The sequence below is a fragment of the Lynx canadensis genome, chromosome B1 (assembly GCF_007474595.2).
Source record: "Lynx canadensis isolate LIC74 chromosome B1, mLynCan4.pri.v2, whole genome shotgun sequence".
In the NCBI taxonomy this organism is placed as follows: domain Eukaryota; kingdom Metazoa; phylum Chordata; class Mammalia; order Carnivora; family Felidae; genus Lynx; species Lynx canadensis.
The window spans coordinates 114,778,360-114,790,288 of NC_044306.2; the positions used below are offsets into that span (position 1 = coordinate 114,778,360).

The following is an 11,929-nucleotide window of genomic DNA, read 5'->3' on the forward strand; positions in this document are numbered from 1 at the left end:
TTTCTCTTTTTCCCCAGTATTGAAGAAACCCAAGTGGTTTTGATTCTGAGCCTTCTGATGCAATCTTTTTGGCACACAGGAGATAAATGAAGAGCTTTCACTCACACAGTCAGAATGAATGCATTAATTTGAATGCATATCTCATATATATCTTATATGTCTCTGAATATTCATGTTGTTTTTGCCTCTGAAATTATCCACTTTCATTGTAACTGCCTTCCTGAGTGCAGAATGAATACACTAATTTAAATATGCATTGCACAGTATTTTGTATTCTGTACAGCACCAACTTCTTGTCTATAAATATGCAGAGATATTTATGTTAATAAGAAACAGCTGAGGTGCATTCCTTCCTTCTCCTCCTTTTGCCTCCTTTCCTTAATTCCTCCATTCCCATGATCCATGCAGATTTCCACAACCTCTACCTTGATGCCTAAATACTAATTTCCAGGGCTACATTCCTACTATGTAATTATCCTTCCTACCTCATTTTTTAGTATTAGCTCAACTGAGTCCAAACTGCTTTTCCTTCTCTTGAACAGAATTTTTTTTTTTGGCTTTTGTTACGTTGTAAGCTGGAAACCCATTTACCATTGTGAACACCTGGCATGAGATCTGTAAGAATGAATTAAAGAACATCGCTACACCTTTTGGGATGAGCACTGGGTGTTGTATGGAAACCAATTTGTCAATAAATTTCATATATATATAAAAAAAAAAAAAGAACATCGCTGGATTTATAAATAAGTCCATATCTTCAATTGGCATGGCTGAGAAGTATTAGCACGTTTAAAATTTGTTTACCTGACCTTAATAAAGTATTTGCTTTTAGTTTCCTTTAAAAAAAAGTGAAAAGAAACAGAAGGTTATTTTAATATACTGAATATTTTTTAATGAAAGCTACAAAAAATAATGTCATAAAATTGGATCAAAAAGATAGAGGTTGTTTATATTCATTCCTTTTCCTCTGGCTCAGTGTAGCTTTCATCTGTTATAGGATTAGAAAAAAGCAAGCTGACAAGGTATTGAAAATTGGGTATTCATTATTCCTCTGAATTTGACCTGCCACTGGCTGGCTTCCATACAGTTGGATCTGCCACCAGATCCGTGGCAATAACACCTCATAGTTCACTAGGACTATGGCGCTGGGGTCTACGTCAGCTCTTGATGTGTTGGCCTTTTAAATCTTCTGCTTTCATCTTGTTGACTATCTTAAGTAAAATCCTACATATCACTGCCCAGAATCCATTGTCACTCTGAAAGAATGAGTTATCTTTTATAATATCATTCCTTACCTAAACCAGAAAACAGTGGTAAATGCCCTTCCAGACTTTTATTGGCTACACCATCTTTTGAGTCGCCATTATTTCCCACCCCCCCCAAATAAAACTTGTCTTTTATTTAAACCCTTATATCCACAGGGGGAAAAGGGAAAGAAAGGCAAAAAGGGGCCTAAAGGGGAGAAAGGAGAACAGGGTGCTCCTGGATTAGATGCACCTTGCCCGTTGGTATGTCTGACTCATGCAACTGTCTCCAGATGTCATGTGTAAAGGAACAGACTGGGAGAAGAGCAAACTGGAGGGACATGCAACAGCAGGGGTGCTGATTGGGATTGCTTAACACGGACTTTAAGATACCAGAAACATCTGTCTCGGGCTATCCTGGTATATCCCACACCTTGTCTCTGACCACCAGCTGTGCTTGGTTTCTTAACACTCAAATATTGACGTGCAATTGGAAAGTGAATGTGGGACCCGAAGAGAAACCAGTGCTATTCCGTACCACTCAAAAGACAAAGTCACTATTCCCAGACAATCCCTAATTATAGGGATATGTCGAGCTCTTATTTTTCCCAACTTCAGTGGATGTTACTTTGTCCTTCAGCATTGCTCCTCTCCCAGCCTTTCGTTATTGTAGTTATTTCTTTAGCAGAATTTGTGCTTAAGTGATTTCTTGTGTTAGTAACGTTATGAGTTAATCTTTACAAACAGGGATTCCGTGGCGTTAAGGGGGAAAAAGGGGAGCCAGGTCAGCCTGGCCTGGATGGGCTGGATGCCCCTTGCCAATTGGTACAGTATTTCTCTTTCCTACCACCCTGCATGCGATTCCCTTGTTTATGACATATTCATCCGTATCAGTGTAAAGTGGTACTTCTGGAACAAGCTTTACATGATAAACACACTACATGCATGTGCATGAAGAGCTCCTTCAGCAATTCTGCAGAGTGAAGAGAGCAAGCACGCATTTCTGTCAATGCCTGCGAATTAATTTCCTGACCTTGTTCTCACAACTGACACGATTGCCATGTCTGCGTTCTGGGGAATATTAATCTAGTCATAAAGGATTAATGAATACATTAAAACTACCTAAAAAATCTTCTATGTAAAGGTACTGCTAGGCCATAACTTTGGGTTCTACCCCTAAATTTAGCTTTTTTTTTTCTTTTTCTCTGAAAGAAATAAAGGCATTTTGCCTCTTCCACTAAATTTCTGTCAGGCCGTAAATAAGCCAGACCTATAGAGTTAAGTTTCTGTGGTCAACAGTTAACCGGTTCAAGGGAATGCTGTTCAGAGACCCTAGGGAAGGAAGCCAAACTTCTTTGAGCTTCTAAAGATGGTAATAGTCTGCAGCCCAACCTTCTTTGTCACATAACCTTTTCAATTTAATGGTCTCTCCTTTTGAAACTCACTTCCCTAAAGTAGACAGAACTCCCCTATCCCCATTGGCATGAACCCAAAATCCTCCTTATACTAAAATCTAAAATTCTACTGGGTGATCCTCTCCTTGTACCAATCTGGCATTACCAAGTTTTTCCCAGATATCTTATAAAGCTATTGCAAAGTGTTTTTTTTTTAACATTTAAAAAGAAAGTATATTCTGAGGTATAAAAGAAAACTTTTTAGGGTTGTGTCATACTTATTGATTGATTGTTATACTTGGTCTGCATGTTTTTATATTATTCTTCAGTGCTAAGCATGATTCTTTAAAGAAAAAGTTATATTTCTTAAGTCTTTAAAGAGATTATATTTATAGGAAAAATGTATTTGGCAAATAATTACGATTATTAAATATCAATATTAAAAGACTAGTCTTTTATTTTGTTTCCTTGTTGTTGATAATAAATAATACTTTATAATCATTTTGTTAGGAGAAAATACAAGCATGCCTCATAAACTATCAATTCTTTCTGCCTTATTTATATCATTTGTATCTGAAGAGTGCTTATACCTTAAAATAAATTGTGCAACATAGACTCCCTTGTTTATTCAGAATTTGACAACCAGCTTTTAAGGGATTTTAATTTCAAAATTGACAAATGCCATGGATGACATCTTACTGTGAAGATCTAGATGGGCTGCCTTTAAACTGAGTTAATTGAATATGTTCTACTATGTTGTTTTCAATAGAGAAAAGCAAAAGGCACTGGCATGTGAAGAGCTATAAACTTCAGATAGAAATGGTTCATCATTGATTATTCATGGATTCATTATCATGCATTCAACCATAGACCATAGTGACCAGGAGGAGGAGTTATTTCTATTTATTTAATAAAGATAATTGTAAAATGTGTTTTAATGAAACGAAGAGGAATAGTACAAATTTATTACCTAACGGTGGAACTGAGTAGACCACTATGCTTTTGTAAATTTCCTTTTTTCAAAATTAGATGTAATTTTTTTCTATATGCATTTTCAAAAGGTGTCCTCACTCTAGAAAATATTTGCATTTTCTTCACTTGAACTAACGTTGGGTATTTTTTGGGGAGTTGAAAATTAGAAAAAAATGCCTACAACTAAAGCCACCTAATGGGTAGAAATCTGTTTTTTTTAAGCTTATGAGCATGTGAATAATGAAGTATGTTCACTTTTGCGGAGTCTGAGGAATTCTTGCTCTTCTCTTTAAAACAGGGGCCAGATGGATTACCTATGCCTGGCTGTTGGCAAAAGGTAGGCACTACAGAATTATTTCTGAAAGAAGCACTCTCCCTTTCTCTTCACCTGGCCTGTTTTTTTTCCATTGAAAATGGACCTTTCAAATTTGACATTCCTGGAAGTTGTTTGGGCATTAAAAAGCAAAAGATTCCATATCCAGGTTCTTGCTTGATTAATATGTCTACTTCTGATTTCTTCCTAAACTGATAAGTGAAAACAGTTCTTAACAAACATTGTAACTTGGAAACCTTCCCTATCAAATCCTTTCTGTGCGATGGAAAGGGGCAGTGCATCTTGACAATGGTTTTATCAATAAACCCCTTGTCCTCCTACTATTTATAACTATCCTTAATTGTGGTTCTTTTCCTATGTGTGCTCAATTACTTAGGCAAACATGCAAATGCAATGGTAGAACCCTGCCAATATTAATCACAAAGCTGAGAAAGCAGAAAGTGTAAACATGGTTTTTTTTCTCCATTGATGATTTATTTAGGATTATACTTAAGTTGGTGTTTTTATGATAATCAGTTTATTCTAGCCTCTTCATGTGGCTAGCCATGGTCACTGTGTATATATCCTGTCTGGAAGGGAACTTCATAGACGACCTTCTATGTACAAAGGCTATATGATGAGCCCTTTTATATAAGAGACAGAATTTTACTTAATCCTCACAATAACACTGTAGGGTATTATTATCCTCAATGATGCTAATGAAGAAACTGAAGTTCAGAGAGGTTTCTGAACTTCCAAGGGCAAGAGCTAGTATCTAGCAGAACAAGAAGTGGACGGTGGAAAGCAATGGCAGAACTTTAAGCAGGGAGGAGTTCTGTATGCGCCGTGCCAGTCAGAGACTACCAAACCTTTACACAATAACAGTGTGAATCTAATTATAAAGAACCGTGCATATATGCTACTGAAAGATAAAGGAATTCCACTGATGGAAAAATGAGCTGGGGGGAAGGATCATGCTGCTTTGATCATGTCGAAGTTTTCTCTCTAACACCTTGTGGCTTCTTGAGTGATTTTTGACAGGCATGCCTCATTGGCAAAACTATACAGAACTCTAGGATTGCAGAAGATGAAGGGAAACTTGACTCTCCTCCTTGTGTCTCATCTCATCAGCAGGATGGGTGAGGAGAGACTGTGTAACTCACTCTCCCGCTTAGCTGCTTCCCGCCCCCCGGCTGGGGAAAGAAACCTTCTCTCGGGAGCTTCATTTATTTAGCAGCTCTCCATACTCACTTTCAGCCAGTCAGATAATTAGCTCCATCACAGCTGAGGTCAAGGGCTTCTCAGGAAGATGGGCCTATCATCATATTCTTCTTCACCTGAGAAAAGTATCCTTCATCATGAGAACCCCTGTTCTCAGAATTTTTAATACCATCCTGAGCTGGAATTACCATTTACTCTTTAACCGTTGACCTGTCATCTAATACTGTAATGATTTTTTAATACAGTCATAGGCACTCTTTACATAGAGTGAAATGTTGAAAGGCTTACTTTATCCAGCCTCTGACACCACTCAGAACTTGCGTTTACGTATTTTATTGGCCACTTGTAAATCACCTCCATTTTGTGAGTGCGTAGTAATAATGGCACAGAGCAAAGGGCTCATCATTTTTTGGTCCATGAAATGGCCAAACCTAGTAGTAATATGAGTAGCATCGGAAAATCAGAAATTTCCCCTTTAAGGACTCTTTTTTCACAGAATAGGCACTATATTCCACATAGGATTAAGGACTTGTTAAATCTAGCGTCTTCTTATATAAGGTAAGAAAACTTCAGTACTGTTTACCGCACTTCCCAACACACACAAATGTAAATCACTGTGATCAAACTTGTTCAGTATCTCCTCACTCCAAAAAAGAAGGAAGAAGAAGAAGGAGGAGAAGGAGGAGGAGGAGATTGAGAAGAAGAGGAAGAAGGAAAGAAACAATTAGAAAAATAAAATGTTCTAAAATCTCGTATGTGATCCCAAATTTGATTTAGTCAAATCATACTTTTAAGTGATATTTTTTAAAGAAGTCTAGTAGATTCGTTTTAGTCCTGTTTTATGTGGACCACCCTTTTAAACACTGTTATGTTTATTAGCCTCTAAAGCACGGTGGTAAATGTTTGACTGAAAAGTCATAGCGTGGGAGCAGGTGTAAAGTATTGTGATTAATGAGCAAGTCTCCTTGGTCATGCTACTCCCAATACTAAGTTCTCATGCAAAACTATTTGATCTTTGTTTAAATTACTTTTCTTTCTAGATATTGTTCCGTTTTCTAAATTTTAAAGAATAATAATATACCAGTTCACAGTGTAATTCATACAGTGAATAAATGGCAGAATTTATGGTTTACAAAGTACCTTCAGGCTATTAAAGTTATCCATTCTCATTCAGAGATGAAAAATTATGTATTAGGAAAAATACATACAGGCTTCATATTTTTTAATGTTTCACTAAATGGGTTTATTTTTCACTTAAACAGGCAGACAGGTTTTCAGCAAAACCATCCTAAAGCAAGGTGACACAATTTTTTCAGCTAAGTCTTAAAATTGGGGGGGGGGGAGAATCTTTAAAATTCCGTAGATTTTTTACAAAACATCGGTAGTCAAAAAATCCATCTATTTGAATTTTGAGCTAAGTGAGAGTTTGGGGAAAGGAGTACTTCCACAGGCACATTCTCTAGCATTGACATGACATGCAGAAACATTGAGCGAATGCCATCTCCGGAGGTCATAAACTACCCGGCCTCTTAAGCACACCTACTATAGCATCTGTTTTTCTTGGAGAGAGAAAAACAAATGTTTGTAATTAATGAACTGGGCATTCTACTTTTCTCATTCTTTTTTTCCTTTGTTTTTTGACTAAAAGTCAAGTTCCCCAAGATCTGCTCTATAAATGTATATACCTCAAAGACCATTGTCCCTCTGTTCCCTCAGATTTGACTTTAGCTCCAGGAAAACCTTAATAATTATGGCTGTTCAAAATGAGCAGCCAGAGATTTTTGGTACCTTAGGTCACAGTGGAACCTCCAATACAGCATTTTTTTTAAGTTTATTTATTAGAGAGAGAGGGAGAGCGAGTGTGAGTGGGGGAGGGGCAGAGAGCGAAGGAGACAGCGAATCCCAAGCAGGCTCCACACTGTCGGCACAGAGCCCAACTCGGGGCTTGAACCCATGAGCCGTGAGATCATGACCTGAGCTGAAACCAAGAGCCGGAGGCTTAATAAACTGAGCCACCTAGGAACCCTTCCACTACAGCTTCATGACCTGATAGCAGGCAGGTTTTACCTTGTGCACCATCCACAGCAGGGCAGGGCTAGCAAAGAAAAGGGAAACAAGAACCGTAGGGTATTATAGTCAGGTGTGGGTGAAGTAAACAGTGTCCCTGAGGGCAGAATACTCAGCCTCATTCACAGTGGGTTCTAATACATGGAGAAGATTATATAAGGATAGAGCATGTATTTTAATTACGGCACATATGTGATAACATACTAATTTTCTGCTTTCCCAGAATTGTTACTGAGACAAACCACAAACTTCTTAGTGGCAAAAGAAAAATGTGTATTGAACCTAGGATGGAAATTTTAATGACACCCTAGGGTTTTAGAAAAGTAATGTTTGGGACACACATCACTTGGCTCATTGATTTAAAAACAAAAAAACTATATTCAGGGTTCTACCAATTTTCTTAAAATAAATGTTAATTTGGAATTGTTATTCTAGACCACTAATTCTATGTATGTCTCTTCTGTTGTTTGTTTTTCTGCAGTGATGAATCTAACCTTCCGAGCATGAAGTTGTGTATATAATGGTCCACTTTTTATATTTATAGTTGAAAATCGAATTGCAGATTTTACAAGTCTGAGATATGTTTACATATAGCTGCTTCTTCCTGTTTGCAATAGTACACATGTCCATCTTTTCTCCACTTCCATCTGAAATTGGGCAATATGTGAAACCAGTGAGAAGCCTGCAAAAAATATAGATCAGTATCTCTTTACCTTATGTGAAGATATGTATTTAAATGGACACATCAGTGATACAGAATGATTGTTCTTGCTATTTTCTTACTTTGGGCTTGTTAATTGCATGGACAAAAAGTGCCATGAAATAGTTTACATGAAATCGTGACCAAATATGGACTCGAAACTACAAATAGGTACTATACTAACTGATTTTAGAGTTTATCGTCACATCCCTACTCACCTCACTGTTAGCATTGATTGGTGCCCACACCACCCATTGAAACTGACTAAAGAAAGCATGAGTGTGCCAAACCTGCTTGACGTTCAGATGCTAGCATGCCGCTTAATGAGTCTTTTGATCACATCTGAGCCTTTATTTCTTTTGTCATCTCAAGGGGGTTACACCATGGCTTATTGCCAAAAAGAGATAAGGTGGCGGAGAGCACACACACAAATGGTCTTGTATTTTGAGGGAGCTGCAGTCCCAACTGCAGATCTACCTACAGCTTCCAGTATTGTGGGCTCACGTGGCCACCTTGGTTGAAACATCAAGGGATTGAGCTGGTTGCCTCCACTTATTTTTCCTTGGGCTGACCTTGGCAGTGAAGACAAGGGAAGAGGACCGCTTCAGCATCCTGCGCTGTCTCTCCTGTGACCAAGTAGAAAAAAAGAGGTTTACAAATGCAGACACCCGGAACAACAGACTTTTAAAAAAATAAACTGAATTCCAACAAGTGTTAATATGGGTGCTTTTGGAAACTGACAGAGGCATATGGCACTTCTTTACGGTAGGAGGTTCTTGGAATGGCAGCCCCCGTTCCTGCGGACAAAGGATGTGTACATCCCACCACAGGGAAGGGGTACCACTCCCGAGAACGGCTTGGCTAAAATAACCTCTTCTGAAATTGTAGGGAGCTCACCCTACAAGCTCTACCGAAGCTGATGCTGTCCTTCCTAACGATATCCAACTTATTTCAAACATTTTCTACAAAGTTCTAGAAACAGATATTTTTCATTCTTTTTTATACTTTTCCTTTCTAGTTCCAGCAATATTAAGAAAAGATTTCTTTCCATTTTTGTCACATTTGTTTTGAACAATTTTTTAAAACAAAGTCTTCTAAACCTAAAATAACTTGGTAGCAATAGCCAAGATGACTTTTTACTAACTTCTCTCTTGTTTTGAATAACTGAAGAGAATATAAAAGAAGCTCCACTTTCAGTTCATTGTAAAGCATTAAAGTTAAGCAGGGTTTTTTAGTACTTTTTGACTTTTTTTTCATATGATGACTCTAACTTACATGGTGATCATCAGTTAAGTCAAGATTTGGTCACATTTGATAGTATTAACTCATTTCTATTTCTTGTAATTCTATTTAGATCTAAGTTTTGTCCATATTTAGATTTCTTTATCTTTTTTTTTTACATTTTTGTCTTATGCACAGACCAAATCTGTATGTCAGAAAGCTGTGAAATATAGTTGCCATGAGTGTTTTTTTCAATTACTTACTCAAAACGATTAATTGTATTAGACTGAGCATTTCTTTGCACAGTAAAGAGTTGGTAACATGTTTTGAAATGGCTTATTCTGAGTGGAAGGGTTACATTAGGAGAAACATCATCAATGAGGAGTAGTCCATAGGACAATATACTCTCTCTCCTGACTTAATGCCATTTTGTGGGAAAATTTCTAGTTCCATTCATAAGTTTTCACCACCACAGGGGAAATGAACTCATCATCGGGTTTATGGTGACAACAGTTAAGACATGACTATAAATAAGACAAAGATCCTAAGATGCTTGTGATCTCTTTAATATTATATAGCCAAATGTTCAGTTATACAAAATGCCTCCTTTTTATTTCTAATAAGTTTTCAAGATTGGAAAGATGTTCAAACTCTTAGATCAACCTAATTGGTAACATTTCTAGTAACATTCCACACTTGAAGCCAATTTGGCATTTTTAAAACAATAGAGTACATTTATTTCCTAACCATCTGTTTGACATGGTTAGGAAAAAGTATTGTTCAGTGTCTGCAACAATTTGTCTTAAATGGTTTGGAAATATGAACTAAAGCGGGTAGGACTACTGTCTCTTCAGGAAAACAAATAATAGTGTCTTGAGAAAAATCTGGTGGCTATATTTCTTTCTCTCTTTCTTTCTACTCCTGTAGTAGAAAGAGGTATTGAGATGAATCACTATTGAAAACTTGCACAGCTTCAAAACAAAATACCTCAATATCAAAGAGAAACATTTTATATAATTTTTTTTCAAATGTAGCCCTTTTAGAATACTGTTCTGTCCTATGTGTATATTGGGGAGTTTGCTCTACGACTGATTTGACAATATTGATTTTTATTCTATGAGTAAAGGAAGTCATAAACTTCCGTTGCATTTATTTCCTTGGGAAAAACAAAGAGATGATAGTACTCCTCTTTGTTCGGTGAAATTATTAGGTGTTAACCACCATGGATAGATAATCTTCAACTTTTGGTTACAAAAATATTTTCAGCCATCCATTTTGTCATCAGTATAGAGAATCCTCAAATAATTGATGAATGAACTAATAAATTATGCCGCTGGTGTATGTGTTGGCAGATATATATTTTTCTTTAAGATTTCCAACCTTTAGTTTGTATTATTGGATAGAGGATTGAGAAAAAATGCATGAAAGACATTGGCAATAAGTCAAAATCTATTTCTATTTCTGATAAGCATCTTTTAAGAATGCCAAATTGGTATGTGTTTTAACTTCAAAATTGTTTTCCATCCTTGTTGGTGCTAATATATTTTCTTTTCTTTATGGACAATGCAACTCTACTATGGATAATTGTGTTTCTCTGTTTGATAGCATTCCTAAACTGTTAGTGTGTGATTTTATTTTTGAAGTTCATGAATTTGCTGTAATACGGTTCAATGACCAGTCTTTCTTAATGTAAAACAAAACAAAACAAAACAAAACAGTGTACCTATAGATGATGTGTGCCTACTCGGATCATGGATCTTATTTCATGTTCATTTCATATACCATGTGCCTTTATCAACTTTCATCCTCACCTTTTAGCTTATTTAATTTTAATAAGTCTGACAAAACCAATGCTAGATAAGTCTAACACATTCATAGAGTACCTGACACACAGATATGCCTGAATTTTCTTCTAGCTTTCATTTCCATTATGAGAAGCTGTCTTGGAGGATTTTTCTTTCTTATTTGATTTTATAGAAAACATAAGAATATCTTGGATTTCTACCAAAAAGAAAAAAAGTCTGTTCTTGAATTTATTTTCTGTGCATGATGTTCTGATGGGACGGTAAGCACTTATGCATCCGGTAGTTCATTCTACATGTCCTCTGTCTGCAATACATACATATATCTGCTAGTTTGGAAAATAGTCAAATCAGCATGTCAAGATCTATGGGAAAATTGTCTGGTCTCTTACGTTTTTATCACTTAAAAAACGTGCTTAATTTTCCAAAGTTTTTTAATTTTACTCTTGTGCCATAAAAAGTTAATATTGCCTTTCATCCCTTTTTTTTTTTTTTTTGCCAATATATATTCTCTTACCCAGAAATAAGTTATGCTTGAATGGTGGGTGGTGTTTTGATATTGTAGTAAGCGATCATAGGAACATGCAAATACTGATATTTGAAACCTTGTTTTTCTCTATGTCTTGATAACCAAGTTATATTAATAATTAACATTACCAAAAATGAACTTTTATAATTTCTACCAAAACAAACAAAAAAACCTCTGCTATCTCTAAAAAGCCAAGTCCATAGCAACCTAACTTTATGTCCTCAAAAATAATTAAGAACAATCACATGTGATTCTGGTGATTAAAATTATTCATTTCTAGTGGAATTAAAATACTTGACCGATCATGATTCCATTGTATTATTTTAAAATGTAAGAACCTTACATCCCTTTTTTCCCCATTTTATTGACATATCTTCATATTGGCTAGATTTACTATATGCCATCGCAGAGATAAACTTCCAACTTAAATTTTTGGTAGATTTTGTTTTTGCTAATCCAATACTAA

The 11,929-nt window shown here is 36.2% G+C and overlaps 1 protein-coding gene across 1 annotated transcript in view; it reads left to right on the forward strand.

Moving 5' to 3' along the window:
- LOC115512338 (collagen alpha-1(XXV) chain) overlaps window positions 1-11,403 on the forward strand; it is a 39,033-nt gene extending 27,630 nt beyond the window's left edge. The window contains exons 12-14 of the mRNA XM_032592922.1: window positions 1,992-2,069; window positions 3,909-3,947; window positions 7,693-11,403. Of these exons, the coding sequence (XP_032448813.1) occupies window positions 1,992-2,069; window positions 3,909-3,947; window positions 7,693-7,695 (120 nt within the window). The 3' untranslated portion in view covers window positions 7,696-11,403. The remainder of the gene's footprint in view (window positions 1-1,991; window positions 2,070-3,908; window positions 3,948-7,692) is intronic.
- Window positions 11,404-11,929: the final 526 nt, after the last annotated feature.